At 38.6% G+C, this 27,169-nt stretch overlaps 1 protein-coding gene across 1 annotated transcript in view; it reads left to right on the forward strand.

Moving 5' to 3' along the window:
- The window catches only part of UIMC1 (ubiquitin interaction motif containing 1), a 122,235-nt gene that overhangs the window by 66,515 nt on the left and 28,551 nt on the right, over positions 1–27,169 (forward strand). The window contains exons 7-10 of the mRNA XM_079703903.1: positions 1,975–2,039; positions 4,407–4,483; positions 9,379–9,479; positions 15,559–15,712. Coding sequence (XP_079560029.1) covers positions 1,975–2,039; positions 4,407–4,483; positions 9,379–9,479; positions 15,559–15,712 — 397 coding nt within the window. The remainder of the gene's footprint in view (positions 1–1,974; positions 2,040–4,406; positions 4,484–9,378; positions 9,480–15,558; positions 15,713–27,169) is intronic.

Consider the following 27,169-nt stretch of genomic DNA (forward strand, 5'->3'; position numbering starts at 1 on the left):
CAGAGTGCAATGTCTTGATTAGGCCACAGCTTCCTTAGTGAAAGTTACATTCCTGTCATGCTTCTCTGTTCACCTTGATTAGACTTGGATATTCTAATCAAATTTTGTCTGCTTGTTTTGCTCTGTTATTTTCATATTCTGGAAGAACCTTACTTTACCCGTGTTTAGATTACTGCCATTGAGGTATAAGTTTAGGAATTAAAAATGATTTATTGAAATGAAGACAGTCTTGGGATTCTATGTTGAAATGGTTAGGAAGAAAATTATTTGACTAAACAACATAACTGTAGTGGTTAGAGCATGGATTTTGGAGTCAGAAAGGTCCAGGCTCCACTTTGAACAGCTCTGTGATTTTGGGAAGATTATTTAACCTGTCAAAGTTTCACTTTCCTAATTTCTAAAATAATTTAATAGCTTCTACCTCAGAAGGTTTTTGTGAAGATTAAAGAAGATAATACATGTAAAGGGATTAGCACAGGCCTGGCACATAACAGGTGTACAATAATTTTTTAAAAAAATTACACTGGGAAAGGAAGAGATATGTTTAGCCTGAGGTAGAGGTGGAGGTATCTCATAACTTATTAATCAGTACCTTGTTTGCTTCTGAAGCCAAAGGCTTAGTTGGCTAGTCATTCTAACAAGGTAAAATTCTGTTAAACGGACACCAGGTGTCAGTATTTACCTTTTTTTTTTTTTTTTTGAGATAGAAATAAAACAGTGTTTTGTCACCACTGAGTTCACACAGTCAGGTGAAGTATTTATTTCTGTTGTATTTTAGTCCTTTTGACAGTTTTGTTCAGCCCTCATTTTTCATAATGACTACATTCCCAATCATTGTACAGCTTTATCTTCCCTTTGACTGAAGGCTCATCTAGGCTATTCCTGTTTTTAGTATATTTCATCATTTACCTGAGTGGTATAGAGGTGCCTAACTTGTTTAGGTTATTTATATTCTGTTAGGAGACCCTGAAAGTTTCAGCCAGTAGCTTTACATCTATTGGAAGAAGCCTCACAGCCCAGGCACTTCCTCAGAAGTACCTGTAAGGCAGCAGTAGCTACTTTTTCCACACTCTGCTGTGCACCTACATTTAATGAGTAGTATTTGCACCAACTCTACTATTTATTTTATTTTTATTTTTTTTGTGGTACGCGGGCCTCTCACTGTTGTGGCCTCTCCCATTGCGGAGCACAGGGTCCGGATGCGCAGGCTCAGCAGCCATGGCTCACGGGGCCTAGCTGCTCCGCAGCATGTGGGATCTTCCCGGACCGGGGCACGAACCCGTGTCCCCTGCATCGGCAGGCGGACTCTCAACCACTGTGCCGCCAGGGAAGCCCCCAACTCTACTATTAATCAAAGAAAATAATTTTTTTTCTTAGCCAGTTCCTATTTGTTACGTTTCTTAAACGATATCTTTGTGGCCACATATTAAAACCATAGTGGCAGATTTTTAGCAAAAGGAATCTTTATAACCCTTTCTTTTGGATAGCCTGTGTTATGGCTTGGTTCTGCAAGAGAGACTTCTTTCCACTGAGAACTGAACTTTTCTCTATATCTCTTCCTTCCACAACAAAAGCTTCATAATTGCTTTTCTGAAATCATAATTCATTTGACTCACCAATTAATATTTATGTCTTGCATTTTACACAGTGCATCATATATATTATCTTGTTTAATTCTCACAATAACACTCTGTGAGGCAATTGTTAATAGTATTTTAAGATGAGGAAGCAGATTCAGATGTGACTTACCCAAGATTACAAAGTTAACAGGTGATTCACCCATGATTTAAATTCCAGTGTTATGACTCCACTGGATATGTTCTTTTTATTTAAACTCACTGACTTATGTAAAATGTTTTATTCTTATTACTAATTGCTGAGTGATAATGTTGAACAATTAAGTTTTTTTTAAAAAGGAAGAGAAACCAGTTCATCTGTGCCTATATATTTAGAATGTTACATATTTCTTTGCAGTCTTCCCAAGGGCTGTTTGTTGAAGAAACTTCTGAAGAAGGAAATTCTGTACCTGCCTCACAGAGGTAAAATTATATGTCATTATGGGTCTGAATTCTCCTCTGATAGTACCAGAATAAAAGAGATGAACCACATGAGTGACACTGTATAGGAACAGCTTTCCCAGGGACCTTTTGGCTCTTTTATACACACAGCCTAGGAGAAATCATTATCTCCCAGTTCTCAAATATGCATCTTATAGAAGTCTAGAATATTAGGGTGGAAGAGATCTTAGAGGTTTACTTGTCTAATCCAACGTCTTGGCACAAATTCCATCTGTACTATTCCTGAAAAGTGGTTACATCCTGCTACTCTCTTAACTAACTATACTAGCTTCCTATGCCAATAAGAAGGCTCTAGACTGATTTCTTCATGGTCCTTCTAGTCCTTTCCCCCTTTGTTCCCTCTGCTTATGCTTATTTTATCTGCATATCTAAACCATACACATCTTTTAAGTCTGCTCTGAAGATTTGCATTCTCTTTGAAGCTTTTATATTTTTCAGGCCACACAGAACCTGTATCACCCTCACTCCCTGTCCTATGCCATTTTTAATCTGATTTTGTCTCATCTTTCCTTAAATGGTTGTATTTGTATTACCTCCTCAGTTATTCTTGATGGTTTGATTGATGGGGTTACCTTCTTAAATCTTCTCACTTTAATAATATGTAGAGGTTGATTGGTTACAAACTACACTTACTAACTAGATCAGGCTTCCAACTACTTTTCCCTTTTATTGGCAGTTGACCTTTGAGGATTACTCAAGAGCTTAATTTTGTGTTAACTGACCTTCATCTCCCAAACAGAAGTTGAGACCCAGTTGCCATTTGTCATTTTGTAGTTTAGTTGGTGTTCTTAGGCTTTTGGTTAAGTTGATAGTACTAGGTATTTCTTCCTGAGCTAAAGAATATGGCTTTGGTTTGATTCTCCTGCTGTTAAGACAGTTTTGGAAGTGGTTTTAACCAGAGTAGGCCTTTTGCTTCCTGCAGGCCACTCTGCTTTGTTGTGGTGAGCCTTCTGCAGAGCAGATGTAGGTTTTAATAAATGATTATACGCTTTGTCACCAGGAGAGAGTTGGAATTGCAGGCAATGCGGTTTGACTTCAAATTGATTAGCCCATTTTATAAATGTCAGCAAATTGTTTTGTGATGGACCCTTCAGAGCTCTAATGTTACGTGCCGAATAAACTGTCTCTGGCTTAGGTTTATAACAAATGCTCTGAGGTGTTTTATTTAGAGGGAGAAATCACTTGTGGTTTCCTATCAGGATTTAGTTATTTATCATGTATCAGTGGTGGTTATTCTCTCTTCTTTGTGGTTCTTGGTTGATGTGAGGATTTGTGATTTTAAGCGTTCTCTTGCATACTTGATCAAACTAATCATAAAGCTCTGTGAAGCATGATGAGGCTAGTTTAGATGCCCAGATCTCTCAGGCATGTGTTCCTATGTCAGGAAGAGATTGCACTCCATGAATAGGCAGGGTAAACCAGAAGGTTGCATGAGGGGAGCCATTCATAATTATGTTTTTCTCAGAAGAGATATTCAACCTGGTTGGGCAGATTTAAAAAAAAATAAATTTATTTATTTATTTTTGGTTGTGTTGGGTCTTTGTTTCTGTGCGAGGGCTTTCTCTAGTTGTGGCAAGCAGGGGCCACTCCTCATTGCGGTGCGGGGGCCACTCTTCATTGCGGTGCGCGGGCCTCTCACTATCGCCGCCTCCCTTGTTGGGAGCACAGGCTCCAGACGCACAGACTCGGTAGTTGTGGCTCACGGGCCCAGTTGCTCCGCAGCATGTGGGATCTTCCCAGACCAGGGCTCGAACCCGTGTCCCCTGCACTGGCAGGCAGATTCTCAACCACTGTGCCACCAGGGAAGCCCCGGTTGGGCAGATTTTTGTTGTAGGGCAGTTTGGAATTGTATCTTATTTTTGTTGCTTGGAGAGCCATATCTTGAGTTAAAGAGGAAATTTAACTGCAAGGTGAGGGGAAAGCTATTGTGTTGTCAGAAGAATCTTCATATCTTCTCTTATGAGTTTACAAATCTCTAGCTTTCAGAAGGCTGAGATGGAGGCTATAAAACACTTTTGACATCCTTATATTAGAGTGGATTTTTTTTGTCTGATAGTCCTTACCCTTCAACCTTCCTTTGTGAAGACTTCAAAAGGGGGTTCTTTTCATTCAGTGATTTCACTGGAACCAAAGTTGTAAGCATATTTATTTTCCCTGTTTTTGGCTTGGAGTTTTCACTACTGATTCCTTGCTTCCCTGTTGTGCTTTTGTGGTATTGGACAGCAGGTATCATTACCTGTGGCTTTGTGAATGACTAACCATTGCTTTTGGCCCCGTGTTCTGATTTATTTTACTGGGAATTCACTGGGGGTTTGTTTCTTTTTTCAGCATTGCTGCTTTGAACAGTAGGAGAAGCTCAGTCCTTATGCCAGAGAGTTCTGCAGAGGAAATCACTGTGTGTCCTGGTAAGTACCCCACTGTGATTTTACCAGTTTCTGATCCCTAGCTATCTACCTTTTTGTGCCTTTTAATTTTTCTGACTTTTCCAACCCACTCTCAGGAGGTTTACGTGTGATTGATTTGTGTGTGTCTCTCCACACACATACATATATATACACACACACACTTTTTTTTTTTTTTTTTTTTTTTTGCGGTACGTAGGCCTCTCACTGCTGTGGCCTCTCCCATTGTGGAGCACAGGCTCCGGACGCGCAGGCTCAGCGGCCATGGCTCACGGGCCCAGCCGCTCCGTGGCATGTGGGATCCTCCCGGACCGGGGCACGAACCGTGTCCCCTGCATCGGCAGGCGGACTCTCAACCACCACACACACATTTTTGATGTACATTGGCTCTGCTTCTCATCTTTTCTCTTCTTAGAGATAGTTTAGTTTGAAATTAACATGGCTCTTTTGTTTGCTTGTTTGCTTACTAGCCTCATCAGAGATGGCAGCAGAGCATTAGGAATAGCATTTAACTCTACATTGAAAGCCAAGAGGACTTTATGTTTTGGTTTATGAGTTCTCAAAGTGGCTTGTCCACAAATCTGCCTGTCATTAAGCAGTTTTTTTCCCTGAGGCTTTTACTAGTTAGTTTTACATTGCCATTCATGGGGTCTATTGCATAGGGAGTCCAGAAATGGAATTTTGTGCACAGTTCGGTCACTGACTTATTTTTAATCTCAGAACAGATACTTAACCTGGTTAAGTATCATACTTTGCTTTTTGTTAACAGTGGTGATGAGAAGACACATGTATCAATACTTTGTTTAAGGTACGAGAGAGATGTTCATTGAAAGTTGCACATGAATAGGTTTTGATACACAAAATAATTTAAAATGAACTAAAATATCCATTATCTAAGAGAACTCTTGAGTTGAATCATCGTATAATATGAAGAATTATTTTGTGATTATGAACCACTACTTCCTAAGGAATTTGTTTTAGCTTCTATATATATTTTTGGCTTTTCTTAAAAGTGGGGCCTAATATATTATCAGTAACCTTATTCATGTGAGATTAAGGAACTTCCTCTTAATGTTTAAACTCTTTGGGCAGCAAGTGTTGGACAAATGTTACCATAAGTCATATCTAGTTTTCCCTTAGGTTGAGTATAACCTGTCGGGGTCAGAGAGACTCGTAGTTTTCTTGTTTTGGTTTCTTTCAAGTTTTTTTTTTTTTTTTTCTACAGAGACTCATTTAGTTTACACATTAGTCTAGGAAAGTCCTGTAACTATTTTTAAACAACTGGCAGCATATTGTAAAGGTCTTTCTGTACTTACTTTTAAAGTTTAACTGCGTTGTTTTTATTGAAAGTGGTTTCTATATTCATTTGAAATTTATTTAGATTGCTGCCTAATGATACCCACCAAGAGACCCCTCTACCAATTGCTATGATTTTGGCAGGAGCTGTCAGGAATGCTGTGTTATTTTTGTGAAAAGATAGCATTACTCCCTCTCCATCTGGGAGTGCTGACTTATGCCATCCTGCTGGGAAGTCACCCAGTAAGTTTAGGATGATGGCATGTGACATCACCCTGGGATCTTGCAGGAGGAACCTGCAAATACAATTGAAATCCCTAATGAGAGAAAAGTTAATGAAAAGTAAGCCCTTCATCACTGCAGTTAGATAATTTTTGTGATCGTAACTTGCTGTCATTAGCCTGCTAATTAAGTCCAACTGTTTGCTGATATGAACCACTTCTAAATGAGATCACAAAAGGTTTCCCTAACATTACTGTTCCTTTTGCTAAGAAAGTGTAACTACTTCTCCATGGAGTCAGACTCCTCAGTCTCTTTAATTTAGTGGCTTAAAGACTTAAACATAAGACATGATACCATAAAACTCTTAGAAGAGATTATAGGCGAAACATTCTCTGACATAAATTGTACCAATGCTTTATTAGATCAGTCTCCCAAGGCAATAGAAATAAAAACAAAACTAAACAAATGGGACCTAATCAAACTTACAAGCTCTTGCATAGCAAAGGAAACCATAAACAAAACAAAAAGACAGCCAACAGAATGGGAGAAAATATTTGCAAACAATACAACCAACAAGGACTTAATTTCCAAAATATGCAAACAGCTCATACAACGCAACAACAAGAAAACAAACAACCCAATCGAAAAATGGGCAGAAGACCTAAATAGACATTTCTCCAAAGAAGAAATACAGATGGCCAGTAAGCACATGAAAAGATGCTCAACATTGCTAATTATTAGAGAAATGCAAATCAAAACTACAATGAGGTACCACCTCACACTGGTCAGAATGGCCATCATTAAAAAGTCTACAAATAACAAATGCTGGAGAGGTTGGGGAGAAAAGGGAATCCTCCTACGCTGTTGCTGGTAATGTAAGTTGGTGCAGTCATGATGGAAAACAGTATGGAGTTTCCTCAAAAAACTAAAAATTAGAATTACCATATGATCCAGCAATCCCACTCTTAGGCATATATCCAGACAAAACTATAATTCAAAAAGATGCGTGCACTCCTGTGTTTATAGCAACACTATTCATAGTAGCCAAGACATGGAAGCAACCTAAATGTCCATCAACAGATGACTGGAGAAAGAAGATGTGGTACATATGTACAATGGAATACTACTCAGCCACATAAAAGAACAAAATAATGCCATCTGCAGCAACATGGATGGAACTAGAGATTATCATACTAAGTGAAGTAAGTTAGAAAGAGAGAGATAAATACTATATGATATCATTTATATGTGGAATCTAAAATATGACGCAAATGAAGCTACCTACGAAACAGAAACAGACTCACACACATAGAGAACAGACCTGTGGTTGCCAAGGGGGAAGGGGATGGGGGAGGGATTGAGCAGGAGGTTTGGGTTAGCAGATGCAAACTATTATATATAGAATGGATAAACAACAGGGTCCTATTGTATGGCACATGGAACTAAATTCAATATCCTGTGATAAACCATAATGGAAAAGAATGTAAAGAAGAATGTATATGTATGTATAACTGAATCACTTTGCTGTACAGCAGAAATTAGCAAAACATTGTAAATCAAGTATACTTCAATAAAAAATACATATATAATTTAGAAGCTGTGTATAAAAATTTGTCCTAAATGGGTGAAACACAGATTGAGTATAGAAGTCCATCTTACCTATTTTGTTTTGTCTCATATTTCTGGCAGTTCCAGGGGTCTGTTATTCAAAATTATAACAACATATTAGTGAAGAAGCAGGATTACAGCCTTATGCCCATGTTGTGCGTGATGCTAGCATTATTTACTTCTATGAAACTAATGTCCTCTTAATTTGTCTCTATAGTTGAACATTTCAGCCAGAGAAAGCTTAATTAAAGACTTTTTATTGTTACAGTAGTACAAGCAGTGAGCAACTCTTATTTTCTAACAGACTAAATGTCTTTTTTGGTTATATCTCTCAGGGAAGCTTGACAAAGAAGATTTTGAGGTTTATGCACTATAAGTCTTTTTCCAACAAGGTGGTAAAATCTGTGTGTGCATCCAGTTTTCAAAATGTTATGATTTGTTAAAATACAGTTGACACTAGAAATGTATATAATCATTCTTTGATGATTGAGAAGATACCTCAGTACCTTTCAGGTATAGTATTTGCCCAGCATTGGCCACTCATTGTATTTGTGAAGCACAGATATATAATACCAGTTAGATGTATAGTGTGTATAGTGTAGATAACAGAGAACTTACTGGATTGTGTTCTCAGATAAATTTCTAGATTTATTGTCATTTTTTGAAATATTGTTAGTGTTCTTTTGTTATATCAAGTGATAGGTGTCTAGACCAGAAGTCAGCAAACTTTTTCTATAAAAAACTAGATAATAAATATTTTAGGCTTTGTGGGCCATACAGTCTGTTGAAACTACTCAGCTCTGCTATTTTAACTCAAAAGTAACCATAGACAGTATAAAGAAGAATGAATGTGGCTGTGTTCCAATAAAACTTCATTTTCAAAAACAGGCAACTGGCTCTATTTGGCCCATGAGCCCTGAATGAGGCCACGAGAGACCTCATCTTACATCTCCATATTGCTAGTAGCCTGTACAGTACCTGGAACTTCTTCCATAAATATTTATTGCATTAATGTTGAATGAATAAATGCTGCTTAAAGTATAATTAAAGAAAGGCATATCTTTGTTGAGAATGTATTTTTATTTCTGCTCCCAATTTTTGTCTTCTCTAATCATCCCTTTAACCTCAGAATTAGCATCTGTTTTCTGTCAGAATAAATATACTTTAAAACCAGAACTATGCTGGAAAGAAGCCAAATGGATTAACTGATGAATGGATAAACAAATTATAATATATCCATACAATGGAATACTACTCAGCAGTAAAAAGGAATGAACTACTGATATATGTAACACCATGGATGCTTCTCAAACACATTATGCTAAGTGAAAGAAGTCAGACACGAAAGATGACACACTGTGTTATTTCATTTATATGACATTCTAGAAAAGGCAGAACTCTAAGAACATAAAGTAGGTTGGTCATTGCAGAGAGCCAAGTAGGAGGAGGATTGACTGCAGAGGGGTACATGAGAACTTTTGGGGTTGTTAGAAATATTTTATATCTTGATTGTGGTGGTGGTGATGTGGTATAAATGATACCATGTATACATTGTAAATATTTGTCGAAACTCACCATATCGTATACTGAAAATTGGTAAATTCTGTAGTATGTAAATTATGCCTCAGTAAAGCCTTAAGAAGAAACAAACTTGATCTGTATTGCCACTGCAGAATTATCATACCCTAAGCTTAAGGAAACAGGTGTTTGTTTTCTTTAACTATGAAAATACAAAATGAAAATTAATGAAGTTTTAATTTTTTAAATTACAGAGACACAGCTAAGTTCCCCTGAGACTTTTGACCTTGAAAAAGAAGACTTTCCAGGTAGCAGAGAGACTGTGGATGAAGTAAGAATAATGGCAGATAAGGAGGTGAACATTACTTATCATTTTTCTCAGTGTTTTCTTTCTACTGGTAGTCCTCTCTCTGATGCAATATTGACCTTGGATGAAAAGATTTAGGTGACAGAGGGTTAGGGTTTTATCTCAGATTCTTAAAAATGAGTTCAGCACTATTTCTAAATATAACAGTAGTTACCAATTCTTCAGTATTTTAATATGCTTTATTATTTCTGGTACAGATGGGGAAATGGAGGTTTAGGATGTTTGCTCAACTTGCTCGATTTCAAACTGCTAATAATGGTAGAACCAGAATTTGAACACAGATTTGTCTCCAAAGTCCTGGAGTATTTTCCATTATATACCGATAAGTAACAGAGATGAACAGTCTTGGAAAAAGTCACTACATTTATATTACGACCTAACTTTCAGCCCTAATTTTGAGACGTGATCAGAAATGCAAAATCAGGATAGCAGCATGATAAAATAGGCAAATCTCTATTTGCACTATTACCTTTCCTAACTTCACATATCTGACATTAACCATAAAGCTGATTGACACAAATTCATACTTATGATTAAGATTCAGTGTATATTTTTTCATATTGAGTCTGACAAAACAACTTAAATACCAAGAACTCTTTTAAAAAAAATTCAAAATCTTTAAAATTTGTTGGTGTGAAAAGCAGCCTGAGAATTAAACTAGTTTTTCTGTGAAAATAAATTTTTTGGTTACATATGTTTATACTATTTTATCCTAAGCAATTTAAAAAAGCTTCATTCTGGGCTTCCCTGGTGGCGCAGTGGTTGGGAGTCCGCCTGCCGATGCAGGGGACATGGGTTCGTGCCCCGGTCCGGGAGGATCCCACATGCCGTGGAGCCTGTGCGTCCGGAGCCTGTGCTCCGCAGCGAGAGAGGCCACAGCAGGGAGAGGCCCGCGTGCCACAAAAAAAAAATAAAAATTAAAAAAAAAATAAATAAATAAAAAAGCTTCATTCTGTTATTCCTTTTTATACTCTAGGTTTTTTTTTGAAAACAGTTTTTACAGTGGAAGTTAGATCCCCTTCCTAGTTTCTGCACTGCAGGTAACTGGGTAGAAATTCCGCTTTCATGAATCATGCACACTGTTTGGTTCCCTGGAACCTGATCTGTCACAGCTGACAGACCAAGATTTCCCTGATGCCAGTGGTGTTAGGAAAGATGAGGACACTCCCTGCATCAGAGATACTGAGGATAGATCCTGCTAGATAATGTCAAAATGGCCTCCAGTTCTTTTCCTAGGGAGGGACCAGAACCTTCTAAATGGGGATGGGGGAACAGAGTGTTATTAACATAGTTATTCTGACATGCATAGGAAGCCCTGCAAGCCCTTAGTTAATTGAGGCTGATTTCTTACCCGTCCATGGCTGCAAAGGAAACTATTCTTTGTTTGGGGCAAAGAGCATGAGCCCTATTTAGAAGTTATATATGTCTGCAGCACTACACATCAAATGGATGGAATTGTATGGTCTTTTTCACACTGAATGTCCTCTTTTTGGTGTTGCTGTTTGCTGATATCTGTGGATACTCTAAATAGTCTTAGAAGTTTCCATTAAAAGAAGTTAGATACTGTAGTTTTTGAGTCATTGCACAATCACTAGTTACAAATCACTTATTAGAAAGATAGAATCTGGGCATTTTATGTGTGCACAGTGATAGTATCATAATGGGTATGGACTCTTGCCCTTGGAATCTGTGTATCGGGTCATCTGCCCTAAAATTTCTTGTTTATTGGAAGGTGGTATGGTGTAGTGCAAGGAGCTTGAGCATTGGAATTAGAAGACATAGCTTTGAATCCCAACCCCGCCACCTTGGGCAGGTTAATTAATTGTTTTATTCATTTATTTGGCAGATATTATAGTGTGCCAGTCATTGTTTTAGAGTCTTGAGATATAAGGTAAATAAGAAAAAAACAATCCCTGCCCTCAAAGGGACACCTAAACATAAACAGATAATTATAATGTGATCTGACAAATGTAATGTTAGAGAGATGCCTAGGGTATTAGGGGAACATAGGAGAGGAATGCTTCTTCATTTATAAAATGGAGACAAAAATAGCCTATTTTATTGGGTTGCTCTGAAGATTAAATTAGATAAAGAATATAAAACACATAGCAGGAGGTGGCACAAGTAGAAATATGCATGTGGAACTGCTTTGTAATGTATTTTGGCTGTTCAGTGATATTAGCTTACTAATGACAGAGAACTGCTTGACAGTATTTGAGGTATTTGGAATACCTCTGCCGGAACTGTAGTCCCTCTTGATTTGATTTTCTGCCATGGTCAGATTCCTTTGGAAATAATATTTTTGAAATAGCTTGCCTGAGAGTTTCCCTTAGTTGGGGTCTCAGATATTCTGTACTCAGAAGGGTTAATAGACTTTATTCAGACTCAAATACAGTTGACCCTTGAACAACGAGGGGGTGAGGGGTGCCGACTGTTCGTGCAGTTGAAAATCCGTGTATAACTTATAGCGGGCCCTTGGTATCTGTATTTTCCCCCATCTGTGGTTCCACATCCGAGAATTCAGCCAACCGCAGATCATTTAGTACCGTAGCATTTACTGTTGAAAAACATTTGTATATAAGTGGACCTGTGCAACTGTAGTCAGTTTAGTCAGTTGGTTTTTAAGTTAACAGTGTTAAGTAAACTGTCTGTAGTAAGAGGGGAAAGATCTAAACAGTTTTCTAAGCTGCAAATAAACCTGGTGGGGAATGGGTGGGGGAGTTGGTAACTATAGGACATACTCTCATTTTCATTGGGTCCATTTCTTGAGATGAGGTTTCTTTTCAGGCCAGAAAGTAAAGGCCAGCCTTTAAGGGATCATGATTTGGTGTCCAAGTACTTCTGAGAAATACATGTATAGTATTTTAAAAGAAGTGGAAGCATCTCTGCAGAGACCCAGTCCCTAACTACATAGTCCTCATAAGAGCTTCTTTGCTTGTATCTTTTCCTCTTGAGGCTTCTCCATTGTAGCTAATATTTAAATAGACCTTTTTAAATGGTGCTGGGAAAAAACTTAGGTTAATATAAAAATGTTCAGAAACCTTCTGGGTTGCCTATGAATGTGATTGGAAGTGGGCTTGTATTCACAATAAAACAAAAATAGATTGATTCCTCCCTCTTGAATACTACCTTAATAGTTGGAGGTACCTTCTCTGCATTTTATAGAGCTGGTAATGAATACAAAGGGGTGTAGTACTGGGTGTGAGCACCAGTGACATTCATGTCATACAACATTTCTGTGCTTAGTGAACTTCAGAATGCCAAGTAACTGCTTAACTGCCACTTACTTTCATTAACTCAAGACTACTTGCAAATTATAGGGTATATTGATTTTTCTCCGCTCTGCTCAGATGGCTTTGCATTCACAAGACAACTTTTTCTTGTAAAATTTGTGAACAGAGGAACCTGGGTTTGTAAGAATCTCAGTGACTAAGCTTGGAATAAAAAAACACCTAGAACTTCCAGACCCACTGGACTTGCCTCACATACTAGAGAAGAATAATAGAACCAGAGAGTCTCCCAATACCTGGCAGAGTCAGCTTCCAGAAACAAAGTGGAGAGGAGGGGTGCTTTTTGTTTTTGCCACACCGTGGTGGAGTACTGAGAGTTTTGATGCCACCAAGGCCTGGGTTTGAGTCTACATTGTCCAGTTACTCACTTTGTGATCAGCAGGTTACTTTGCCTTTCCAAGCCTCACTTTCCTCTTCTGTAATACTGGAGCTAGTGATAGCTGTGCCAATTGGGTTGTTGTGAAGGATAGTTATGGAAAATGCTTGGCCAAGCCTGGCATAGTATAGGAACTCAACCACTCTTAGTTCCTTTCTCATCTTTCTTTTTCCCCTTCCTTTTAAAGTAAAAGGCAGGTATGTGTTGAAAACAATGTTTTCTGGCAGTTGTAGAAGTCGTTTTACTTGGTATTTATTTAGATGACCTGTTTCCCTCTCTGCTGGATTACATTCACAGGTGGTAAATTTTAGGGATGGCCTAAACTTAGAGACTAAAAGAAAAAAAAAAAAAAAACCACCCCAGTTGGCTCAGAGCTCAAATTATCTACCTACTGCAGTTTTGGTCCTATTTTGTTCTTGTATCAGAAGAGGGTTTATTTTTTTTCCCATAGTAAGGCATAATGATGGCCCAGGTGCTCCTTGCTCTTAAATGGAAGCAGTGACTATGCAGGACAGTTTCACATTGATTGGATAGGACATGCTGTCCTTTGAATCAAGTGTTAGGCAGTAGTGCTGCAGTGCTCACACATACTATAGAATTAATCACTGCAGAGTTCTTGACTCTGACCTGTAAAGGTAAGATAAAACTGCCTCTGAGAGACTGGGAACTGTAGGAAAAATGAAGACTACAAAACACTGAGAAGGGAGTAAGAATGACTTTGTCAGAATTGTCTTAGTGATTTCTTCAGGCCTTCTTAAATATTTGGGTCTTAGTTGTGTTTCCTCTTTCAACCCAAAAGTCACAAATAAAACACAAGAAGTGTGCTTCCCTGGTGGCGCAGTGGTTGCGAGTCCGCCTGCCGATGCAGGGGAAACGAGTTCGTGCCCCGGTCTGGGAGGATCCCACATGCCGTGGAGCGGCTGGGCCCGTGAGCCATGGCTGCTGAGCCTGTGCGTCCGGAGCCTGTGCTCCACGACGGGAGAGGCCACAGCAGTGAGAGGCCCACATACCACAAAAAAAAAAAAAAAAAAAAAAAAACACACAAGAAGTGGTTTGTTTTACTGGTATAAGCTGAGACCTAGGTTCTTAACTTATTTTAGTTGTGTTGCTTTTGCTTAGAGCTCTTGTTTTTTTTCCCCCTAACTCTTGATATCCGAAGTCACTTACAGTGATCACAGTTCTGTGTGTGTGTGTGTAATTAATTCTTTTTTGTCTTTCAGTTTTATTGAGATATAATTTACATACAGCACTGTGTAAGTTTAAGGGGTACAGTATAATGATTTGACTTACATGCATAGTTAAATGATTTTCACAGTAAGCTTAGTGAACATCCATAATCTCATATAGATACAAAATTAAAGAAATAGAAAAAAAAATTTTTTTCCTTGTGATGAGAACTCTTTAGGATTTACTCTCAACTTTCTAATATATAACATACAGCAGTGTTAATTATATTATCACACTGTACATTACAGCCCTAGTACTTATTTATGTTACAGTTGGGAGTTTGTACCTTTTGACTGCCTTCACAGTTCTTTTGTGAGATTGAAAAGTGTCTTTTTTTAAAAATTATTTATTTATTTTATTTACTTTTGGCTGTGTTGGGTCTTTGTTGCTGCGCGTGGGCTTTCTCTAAGTTGCAGCGAGTGGGGGCTACTCTTCATTGTGGTGCGCGGGCTTCTCATTGCGGTGGCTTCTCTTGTTGCGGAGCACAGGCTCTAGGCGTGCAGGCTTCAGTAGCTGTGGCACGTGGGCTCAGTAGTTGTGGCTCGCAGGCTTAGATGCTCTGTGGCATGTGGGATCTTCCTGGACCAGGGCTCAAACCCATGTCCCCTGCACTGGCAGGTGGATTGTTAACCACTTTGCCACCAGGGAAGTCCCTGAAAAAGTGTCTTTAAGATGCTGTTGATAATACAAACTGAAACACAGCAGACACAGCATACTGACCCAACGAGGACAGCTCCTTGCAGTGTGATAGAGAGGAATGCTGTCAGGTTTTGGAGCCAAATAGTCCTTGGTTTGAATTTCAGCTCTGCCACTTACTTATTCTGTAACTTTGGGCAAGTTACTTTACTCTTTTGGACAACACTTTTCTCAAGTGTAAAAAGAGTGTGTTCGTACCTTTGTAAGATTATCATGAGGTTTAAATGAGTATTACATGCACAGTGCTTAGCACATAGTAGGCAGGCACTGAGTAAGTATTATTCAGTATAATAAATAAATATTAACTATATTAGTGTATCTCCCAATCTGCTGTCCTGAATTTGGCAAACTGATTGGTATCACCTCATTGAAAGTAAGTGGAACATAGGATGGAGTCTTGCAGTTCTTTTTGGGAAAAGATACTTTATAAAGTAAAGCTAGTACAATTGCCATTTGTCCTGTTCTTCAGGTTCTTCAGGTTGATAACAGGGAAGATGCTGAGAAGGAAATACATACTACTACCTTCTCATCTAGTACCCAGGTATCCTGCCCACTATGTGACCAAGGCTTCCCACCCACAAAGATCGAGCGACATGCCATGTACTGCAATGGACTGATGGGTCAAGATACAGGTAAAGCCAGATTCCTTTCTTCAGCTGTGTGGTGGTTTTGTAATCCTATACGATACAGTGCAACAGACAACTCTTCTTCAGTGTTAAAGTTTTTTTTTTTTAATCTAGCTAATTATCTAGTGCTTTTCACATTCGTTATAACTTTATACTATTTTGTTGCACATACCTCAGGACAAGGGGAAGGGAAAAATGTTTTCATCTTTTAGTGTTTCACACTTAACTCTTCGCTATAGGCAGGCCAGAGATCATTGTTATCCCATGGACCTTGAATTTCAATTTATATATTCAAATATTGAAACTCCTATGGAACTAGAGGAACTAAGTTCTAGAGTTGCCCGTTTTTCATTCAAAATAAGTCCCTTGTGTGTGTGTGTGTGTAAATTCTACCTAAAGATAGTTAACAGCTGAAAAATATCACTAATTTCGGGCTTCCCTGGTGGTGCCGTGGTTGGGGGTCTGCCTGCTGATGCAGGGGATGCGGGTTCATGCCCCGGTCCGGGAGGATCCCACATGCTGCGGAGCGGCTGGGCCTGTGGGCCATGTCTGCTGAGCCTGCGCGTCTGGAGCCTGTGCTCCGCAGCGGGAGAGGCTACAGCAGTGAGAGACCTGCGTACCGCAAAAAAAAAAAAAAAAAAAAAAAAAAAAATCACTAATTTCTATTCATGTCCTACATGTCTCTGCTGCATCATCCTGGAGGTTTTGGTTCTCTCTCGAAGAGTTCACAAAAGGCCTTGGTTTTGGTGCAGTGTGACATATTGGGCAAGAGAATCTGCTTGTTCATCACAGCCCTTGAAATACCACCCCTGATCTTGCCTTTCTGTTTATGACTTTAAACTCTAAATATAATAGAATCTGCACAACTCTGTGGTCTAACATGTTGAATGTAACCATAACTTAGATGATTAGAAGTGTTGCAACATTTTTCTCAGTGCTACTTGGTTCCCATAACTTAGAGATATTTAATCTGAAATTGTATTATTGTGAGGTGTTTTATACATTAAGATTTCCAGGAAAGAAAGGCACATGTTATTTAATTTTTCTGAAGTCATACACTTCTTATTAATTAAATAAGGAAGTACCTAAACTTATAATTTAAATAAATTTGTTGATTTTTCTGATTGTAAAGTAGTACCTGTTCACTGTAGTATGAATAATAATAATGGCTTACATTTATTGAATACTTGAAATGAGTCAGGAATTATTTACATAAATGAGACCATGCCACATGTGTGTAATTCTGCAATTTGCCTTTTTTTATTTATCAGTAAATTTAGATCTTTCTATGTGCAGGTATATTTTTTACATAGTTGAGATCTGTTTGTAAAATTCTGTTTTGTTTTTTTCTACTTAGAGCATAAAAATTTCCCCATGTCACTAAAACTTATGTGTAAAAATATTTTTAATGCTTGTATAATATTCTGTAATCCAGATTGCCTCCATTTATTTAATTGTGTGTTTAGAATGCTTCAAGTTGCCATGTTATATGACATTGAGCTTTTCATGCCTAAAATTATTGCTGTATTTTGGGGTTATTTTCTAAGGATGTATTTTTAGTTTGGGTGATAGTAAAAAAAGATGGGGCTCTGGAGTCCAATCAGTCTGAGATTGAGTCCCATGTCTGTCAATTACTAGTCTGTGACCCTGCGCTAGTTTCCAGGCTTCCCTTCATGCATCTGTCAAACAGTAGAAATGACCTTATTTGGTTTTTGTGAGGTCGAAGGAGATATTTTAAGTAAAGTGTTCAGCACAACATAGTAAGTACTTAAGAACTTTGATTTGTGGAATTCCCAGTAGTGGAATTACTAGGTCAAAGATTTTGTCATCATTTTAAAGGGTTTTTACGAATAGCATTGTAGTCTTTTAAATACAATGAAAGTTGAAGACCTAAATCTGGTCATCTCCTTTAATAGAAGAGCACTGTAGGTCTAGGATTTTAGATGCAGTTTTACCTTGACATAGCTCTTTAGTTTGATTTTTAGTGGAGAGTTCCAGTGACTGAAAGAATTCTAGGGCTGGGCCTTTGGTGACCAGAGAAGGGAGAGACTATTTTGTCTATATCACCAGACACCTTACCCAACTGGTATTAGTTACTGAGTCAACAATGCACTCAGCACTGAGGTCCAGAAATAAATGAGTTTGAGAAACTGAATCCCCATTGAGCTCTAGGAATAGATGACCTTCTTCCAGTCAGAATCAAAAGGTAAAGAGGAGTATAGAGTAGCTCCTACTGATATCTCCCAGACTGAACGCTGATAGTTTGTGCTTAAACAGGAAGCTTTGGTATTCATCTCTGTCAGACATCTTTCAGCTATATGATATTTGCTTTTAAGCTTGTTCTTCCTTACAGGGGTGCAGTGGGGCAACTCACAGCCCCAAATACTTGATTCAGGCTTGTTTGAGTTTTCTGAAACCTAATGCAGACTTATACCATCAGAACCAGGTTTTTCTCATTGAACTTGTTGAGAGGCTGACACCACCAGGAGGGCAAAGTAGACTGAGAGTTGCATTGTTGTCCATTCAGGACAAGCCTTTCAAGTTCTCTTTAATCCGTTAGGCCAAGTGTCAGTGATCCTGTGTGATGCTGCTCAGTTGGATTTACACTCTGGGTCTTGAGGACTCTTTAAAATATTATAGATATAAGTGTGTTTTCTGATATAATTGGAAGTCCTTATTTTCTTGGCACTGTATGTCTTGTAGCCCTGATCCAAATGTCTCAGACCTCCATCCAAAGATGTCTGCTGTATCCTGAATGACGGTCACACTTTATTTTTTATGAGGAAATTTGTTTTAAAAATTAGTTCAGGGACTTCCCTGGTGGTCCAGTGGTTAAGACTCTGTGCTTCCATTGCAGAGGGCACGGGTTCTATCCCTGAACCCTGGGGATCCTGCATGTCGCTGTCCCCAGAGAAGGGTGGGCTTAGCCTGAGCTGGATAGGTTTGGACAAACCCATAGGAAAGTAGGGGGCCCTTTATCCTCTTATGGGTTAGATAAGATAGGAAGCAAGGGAAACAGCCACTAAATGACAGCTTCCTTTTAATATTCCTAATAGTGTTAGCTTACCTAAATTACCCTTTCTGAGAATGTGACATTTTAGGCCTTACGGACAAGTTTGGAGCAGGGAGTCCTCACTGGAACTGTCCCACTCTCTGCTTACTCCTCTACTATCCTGCAGACAGAGCTTGGGGCTCTAGGTGGGGTGGGGGAAGTATTGATAGATGAATTATGTGAAACACCTACTAGTGTGCCTGGCATATAGTGGGTTTTCAGTAAATTTGCTGTCTTTATTTGGTTTCTCCACCAGTTTCCTGTCCCATCTTCCTTGCCAGGGATAGTAGTGATTGTTCTGGGTCCTCTCAGCTTTATGACTGAAGACAGAGGGCCGTCCACTGTCTTCAGCCTAATTTTTTTTTTTTTTTTTTTTTTTTTTTGCATTACGCGGGCCTCTCACTGTTGTGCCTCTCCTGTTGCGGAGCACAGGCTCCGGACGCGCAGGCTCAGCGGCCATGGCTCACGGGCCCAGCTGCTCCGTGGCATGTGGGATCTTCCCGGACCGGGGCACGAGCCCGTGTCCCCTGCATCGGCAGGCGGACTCTCAACCACTGCGCCACCAGGGAAGCCCCACAGCCTAATATTTTAATCTTTGGTAAAAGGAAGCCTTTCCCACAATGGAGGGGAAAGAGTTACACATAACCCAGGCTGGGAGACCATTAGCCCAATGCCTAAGAGGATGGAATAAGAGGGAGGACTTCCCTCCCAGGGCTAAGTATTCAGCTTTCCCCTCCTTCCTGTTTTCCCCTGAATCTGATCCTAGACATGCTTGTTTGGCTGTGTAAAAGAAATAGTAATTAGAGTCATTTACATGAAGTGTCTACCATTTATGCCTAGTTACCGTGCAGCACAATAACAATTATGCATATCATTAAATGTGTCTGATTAACTTTGCTGTAAGTTTTATTATAATACTACACTCTGGTTAAGTTGGCTCAGTCTGCTCAGTTTGTTGCTCAATGACATGGCTATCTGTTCACAACTGTGGAAAAATTAGAGGGAGTGTCCTTTAAAGGCATTGTTTGAAGGGAGATGATTTGCTAAAGTAATCTAGACTGGAACAAAAGCAGGTTGCCTTTGCATATTTGCTTTTTGGAAAATGTCTTTGAGACCATTTTCATTTAAACACCTAGGAAGAATAAAGGTCTTCATTTATTCATCCAGTAAATACTTATTAAATGCCTCCTACATGCCAGATATAGTGAACAGAATACACAGAGTCCGTATTCTCAGAGAGCTTGTATTCTAGTAGTGGGGTACTATTACAATAAACAAGTAAACATATAATATATCACGTTGATAAGTATTTTAGAGGAAAAAAAGAAATCAGAGGAAGAGGGGAATAGGGAGTATTGAGGTCAGGAGGTGGCAGTTTAAAATAGGTGGTGTGGAAGTTTCCATTGAGAAGGTGACATTTGAACAGAGACCTAAAGGAAGTGAGGGAATAAGCTAAGAGAATTTCTAGTGGAGAGGAGAATGTTACAGGCAGAGGGAACAGTAAGTTCAAAGACCCTGAGGTGTGAGCAGGCTTGGTGTATATGAGGAATGACAAAGAAGCCAGTGCAACTGCAGTAGAGTAAGTGAGGGAGAGATTAACAATGAGACCAGAGAGGTAATTGGGGAGGGGACAGGTAGACAGATCACATAGGGCTCTTAGGCCATTAGTGAGGACTTTAGCTTTTAAAGGAGGAAACATTGGAGGGGTTTGAGCAAAAAATGAATTAATATTTGAACAAGGGATCATTCTGGCTGCTGTGTGAATAGATTGTTGGGTGACAAGGGTGGAAGCTGGGAGAACAGCCAACGTTTTATTTTTGGTAATAAGATAGAGTGGGAGAAACTTGGGCTTTGGAACTAGGTAGATCTGAACTTAAATTTCAGCTGTAATACTTGTCAGCTGGGTAATGCTTGACAAATTATCTTACTCTTTGAGGATCAGGTGCCTCATTTGTAAAATTAGCCTAACATCATTAGGATTGTCATGGGAATCAGAGATAAAGCACCCAGCACTGTGTCTAGATTGTTTTAGATATTCAATAAATGGTAGCTACTGTTATTGTTGAATATTTTTCTTGCCTGTGTAGTCTTTTTGAAGTCTGTGTTTCTGTGTGCTAATACAATACATAAAGGATAAGCCACCAGCCAGCTAGAGCTAAGGGAAAGATGACAGGCAAGGAAAGGCATTAGAGTCAAAGTGCTAAGAATAAGTTTAGTGAGAAATAGATCATAGGAGAGTTAGGAAAGCTGAAGGCATTAACTGTATACACTTTGGGCCTAGATACAGAGGTGTGGATATTGCCAGGAGTGGATTTTCTCTCCATGGATGTTTCTTGGAAACATAACGGTGGGTAAGTAGGTGGGTAGAGGTATCAAATCTCTTGATAGAGATTTGCCTGAGAGCTATCAGAGAAGGACTGGGACCTAGAATAAGCTTGACTTGGGTGAGTCAGCAAAAATCAGAAGACCCAGTCATCTCTAAGTAACAAATTTCGTAAATTAGACAGAGTTGACTTTTTCTGTTTTATATATCTGTATTTGCCTACCTGAATGTAATTTGTACCCCATTCAGTCTTCTCACTTGTATTAATGTGGCTTTTGTGGTGGTACCCAGGAGGATTAAGTATATCACTACTGACACCTAACTACTGAGGTATTAACAATTGGGAAGTAGCATAGGTTTAGCAGAAATAACATGGATTATGGAGACAGACTGACCTGTGGGAAGATATACAAATCCAAACAAAGTGAGATTACAATGCAATTGGATAGATAAGACATACACATGAATAACTGTAATGCAAGGTCAAAACTACTAAGGGGCATAAAGATAAATGCCTGTGGTGTTTCAGAAGAAACGTGGTTAGAGATTTAGAAGGAAGGGCGTTAATGTAAAATAGCAGTAGGCAAAACTCACATGAATAGAAAAACATGAAGGGTCTACAAGAAAGAGCATGCCATTCAGTGTGGTTGTAGTATGGGCATTATGAAAATAAATAGTAGGCAATTGGAGAATGACAAACATAACTTGAGTTATATGGGTTAATACAGGGCAAAGTTTTTTTCAACTTGTAAAATAATTATTTATGTGTTTACTCCAGTAGAAGGTAGGACTGTTTTGGGTGCAGGTGTTGGAAAAACAATTCAAGCAACCTGAAGCAAAAAAGAGAGGTTAGTTTTCACAATAACTGGGAAGCCTGGGATAGGCTTTAGGCAGAGCCGGATCTAGGAGCTGAGATGGTGTGTCTCTCCATCTTTCGGCTCCATTTGTCTCTATTCAATAGATAGGCTTTTTTTTTTTTTTTTTTTTTTAAGGGGCAAGCGAAGTGTCTGCCAGCAGCCATAGGCTTTTAGCCTTTAACGGAAAGAAGGAGTTCTTTCTCCTGAGACCACAAGTCAGTCTAGAGAAAGACTCTGATTGTCTTTAAAGTGTCCACCCCTGCTTTAGTCGCTCTTACCAAGTGGATGGTTATGTATCATTTATAAGTCAGAACAAATAATGGAAAACCCTATTAGTATCTATCAGAAAATTCTATCATTCCTAATAACAGAAAACACCGTTTTAATTAATGTAATTAATTATTAAATGGGTTTAACGTGTAAGGTTTTTTTTTCTCACATATCCAGATGTCTAGAGTGAGGCAGTGGCTCAGTGATGTAATGAGAACCTAAGCTTTTCTCTTTTGGCTCTACAGTCCTGTACTTGTAGCTTCTTGACTTATTGTTTCAAGATGGCTGTTAATATCTCTAGACCTTACATCTGTGTTCCAGGCAGGAAGAAGAACAAAGAATAAAGGGGTATGGCTGTAGATTGTGACTGCTGCAATCTAATAACTCATTCCTATAATCTCATGGAATTGAGTTTATTCCAAATTGTAGTAGAATTAGGTCAGTTATAAACTTGGTGTTCATGTCTTTATGTGTATAAAATTTAACATCTTTGAAGTCATTGATTAATTTGCTTCTTACAGTGATTCAACTTAAAAATTTTCATGTCCTGCTGTTCATGAAGTATTGTGTTAGGTGCTGGGAGTGCTCACTAGGTAATAAGGCATATGATACAGAGCTGAATGGGACCCCAAATTTGTATTCAGGGAATTCACAGTCCAGTGAGACAAACAGACTTGGGAACGACTAAATATGATACAAATCATATTTAGTGCTAAAATATAGTGCTAAAATAGAGGCACTAAGCACTCACAGAGATGGAAGGGATTATTACTGATTGGTGAGAAAAAGGACAGATTCTTATTTAAATGTTCCCCTAGTATCAGGTATGGGTTTTTAACCCTTTTTCCCCCCTTTATTGAAGATATGCATCTAAAATAGCAACAAGCCTTGTAAGGTATAAATTGTCTGAATTTCTGATTTTTTTCTTCAAACCAGACTACAAAAAGTGAAATTACTGGATTATATGTATAAAGTTTTAAGATTGCTTTCTGGAAAGGTTATACTCATTTAAATTCTCACTGGTAGCACGTGAGAGTGTTCCTTTCACCACACCATTATAAATACTGAGGAATATTACTTTTTCTTTTTTTGTTTTTAAAGCACGGTATATTTGATAGATAATCAGTGATATTTCATTATATTTTACATTTCTTTGACTAGTAAAGTTGAGTTTTTTTCTTTTTTAAAAAGCCAATTTGTATTTCTTTTCTGAGAAATTGTTCTCTGAACTTGCCCAAGTATCTATTGGGTTCTTAGTATTTTTCTTATCAATTTATATAAGTTCTTTACAAATTATATTTTCCCTTTGCTTCAAAGGCTTCAAAGGTGCTTTCCAGGTTTTTTCCACCCACCCATCAGTTCTTACCAAGGTTCCAGTTTTATGCAGCCTGGCACAGCAAGCCCATTCTTGCGTTTGAACAGCCAAAGCTTTCATTTCTTAAAGCAGAAGCAGTGCTGATCCTGTAGAAGGGTCTAATCAGTGTGAATAGCAGTGGCACTGATGTGGGGAAAAATGTATTGGAATCCATGCAGAACTGGGGAGGAGAGGAGGGTGGGTGGGCAGCAAGGAGAAAGGAGAAAGAATTCATTGCTGTTGATAATGGGAGGAGGAAGCTAAGAGGTGGGAAGAGGTGGTGGCCTGGTACAGGGGTCAGCAGGAGCTGGATGCCCAAAGTGGTATATCTAAAGTGGATTCTTCTTTGATAGACTTGACCCCAGACTGTTTGGTGTTTCTGTAGAGGCCATCATCTTATTTGAATGCCTGCTGACATAGAAATATATCATAACTCTTAGCCACTGGATGAACCCTTAGACCAAGTACCTCCACTCCAGACTTGTGATGTTCCACTGCTTGTAACTCTCTCCTCTTGTATTAATAATGTAGCAGAACTGTGTGGTCCTGTCCCATGCCTCCACCCCTGTCCTCTGAGTTGTCTTCTGATAATTTTTGTTAGCCTTTCTGTGGAACATTTCCTTGTATTAACTCCACTATGATGCATTAATAAGGTTACTGTATGATATGGCATGTGAAAATGGCAGTCTGACTGCAATCCATGTCTACTTGAGTCCTCAGTGTCTTCACTCTTCCCATTTTGTTCCTCTTAACCTTGACTTTGTTTTACTTACCCCTAATCATTATGCCTTGCTGCTAAAGAGCCAGGCCTCGGGATTTCTTTTAGCAGGTTTTTTTCCTGCTAGGTGTGCTTATTCCTTCCTTGAAAAAATAAAATAGCTCTTATTAACACCGGCATAATAACCAAAGCATTATGTGTTGAAGGAATATTAACAGCTAAAAACTACTTAAGAGAAGTTCTGTCACTTCATGATTTAGTCACGTTTCAATCCAGGCATCTAGAGCATTTTAAGAAAGACAAAAGTTCAAGGAATTAATATTAAATCAGTCATCTCCATTATAACTATCACAGAGCCACAGTCAGGACTGTAAGTATCTTAGAGGATAAGTGTTATTGTTATCTCCATTTTATCCATGGAGAATCTGGCATCAGAGAGGTTTAGTACTTGGTCAGCATCAGATAGTTAAGCAGCAGAGCCAGGGCCCAAGCCCAAGTCTGCCTGACTCCAGAGTCAGTCATTTTTCTTCATTGCTGTGTTCTGTCTGCCTTCCCGTGTGCAGAGATGGGGACACACACAGTAGGGGAAAGTATGAGGCGACTATATAAGCCTCAGTCAGTTTTAGGAAGGCAGAGTACTAATAATCCTTCACCCCTGAATGCAGACATGAAATCTGATCTCATCAGAATTGACCTTGTCAGCTTTTCAGTTACCTAGAAGAAAACAGTTTGATGGATTCACACTGTTTCCTGGTGAACAAGAGTTGATGTGACCGACATAAGTCATCTCTATGAAAACATGTGTGCAAAGTCAAAGGATCAGAAGATGATGAGAATTACTTCTGGTGGTGGCTGTGGAGACTGACCATTCACAGATTTGTTACTAAGGAGTTTTCTAATGGCCTAATATAAAGGAAGCACTTGATAGCAAGATGGATTTTTTTCCCCATTAATTAAAAGGATTTAATTTACCAAATCTTTATAAATCATACCTAGTATAGCTACCATTTATGAGCACCTGCTATATACCAGGAACTGTACTTTTTGTATATTCTGTTTTAATTCTCACAACAGTCTTTTGAAGTAGGAAGCTGAGGCTTGATGGGAAAATAATTTCCCCAAGATCACATACCTAATAAGTGGCAAGAACTCACAACCAGCTACACAACCAGCTTTAATTCAAAAGCTTGTACTCCAAAGAATCATCCATGAAATATTGAGATTTAAAAAATAGTTTCAGAATACTGAATACCAATATGGTAGTTAATGTATTATTTTAAGAATTTGTAGTAGAACTGTGGTTTTATATAATAAAGTAATGATAATTTTGAGAATAAAAGCTTCTTGGTGGGGGTGGGTGGAGGCAGAGGATGGGATCAGGAAGAAGCATAGTTAGCTACTCAGTTTTGGTAATAGTCTACTTTTTAAGTTGGATGATTGATTTGCATATATATTCTTTTGTACATACTATAAAACATTTTAAAGAGCTTGCATGTTTCTGTTATGCTCCACTGGCATCCATTTCACTTTCATAGGAACCTTGATAAAGCAGCAACTAGTAAAATTCAGAGAAATTTAGTTTTTTTCTGCATATGGAACTCATTGAGTATTATCTTAATTTCGGCTGTGATGATAATATGTGACCACTGGATTTGATTGTCATTAATAGTCTTTAGAAGCCTCTTGGGGCTTTTTCCAGGTCCTTTTATCTGTGCCACCTGTCTTTCATACCAGTTTCTTCAAAAGACAATGGCCAATTTAACTTTGATTATTGTCTTGCAAAAGGACTTTGTGTGAGTTTATTTTATTTTAATTACAAGAACATTTCAGACATAAAAATTGAAGGAATATTAGTGCCTTGAAACCCCCATGTGCCACCCAGTTATCAACTCATGGTCACTGTTGTTTCATCTGTATTCCATTCATAACTCCCACTCCCTGGATTATTTCAAATCAGATCCTAGATACCATTTCATTATTTTCCTCGGTATCACTGAAAGATAAGGTCTCTTTTTTAATAAAACCCTAACTATAATACTATCATACTGAAAAAATTAATATCATCAAATATCTGGTCTTTGTAAATCTCCTTGAGTCTCATAATTGGTTTTTACAGTTGGTTTGTTACAGTCAGGATCCAAACAAGGTTCACACATTGCAGAGCATTTTTAATGCTAATATCTCAGGCTCTCTTAATTATAGGGGAGTCAAACCCAAAAGTGTTCCTTTTTTTTTTTTTTTTTCCCCGTATTTTTTGGCTGCACTGTGCGGCATGTGGGAATCTTAGTTCCCAATCAGGGATCGAACCTGTGCCCCCTGCAGTGGAAGCAGTGTCTTAACCACTGGACCACCAGGGAAGTTCCAAGTGTTCCTTTTTAAGACTGAAACATTCATGATTAATACCTATAAGCTCAGTAACAGTAACTGTGTCACAGTTGTTTTTATTCTCTCCATAGCATCTTAACATAGTGCTATGCAGGTAGGTCCTTCAAAAATGTACTCCTTTAAAGCAAAAGTTGGCAGGCTTTTTTTAAAGAGGCAGCTCGTAAATATTTTAGGCTTTGCAGGCCTTAGGGTCCCTGTCACAGCTACTCGGCTGTTATAATACAAAAGCAGCCATAGACAATATGTAAGTGAATGAGATGGCTTTGTTCCAATAAAAATTTATTTATAAAAACAGGTGGTCAGCCCATAACAATGACTGCTATTACTACTGCTTTGTGCTAGGCCCTGTGTACTTATGTACTTATCCTTATCTCACCTGATCTTTGCAGCAGCCTTGCAATTTAGAGTATATCATCCCCAGGGAGAAGTAAGTGACTTTGTCAAAATCACTAAGCTAGTAAATTGGGTTGTTTGACTTTTATTATCCAGATAGGAGTTTTCCAT

This window comes from Hyperoodon ampullatus, assembly GCF_949752795.1.
Source record: "Hyperoodon ampullatus genome assembly, chromosome: 4".
Lineage (NCBI taxonomy): Eukaryota > Metazoa > Chordata > Mammalia > Artiodactyla > Ziphiidae > Hyperoodon > Hyperoodon ampullatus.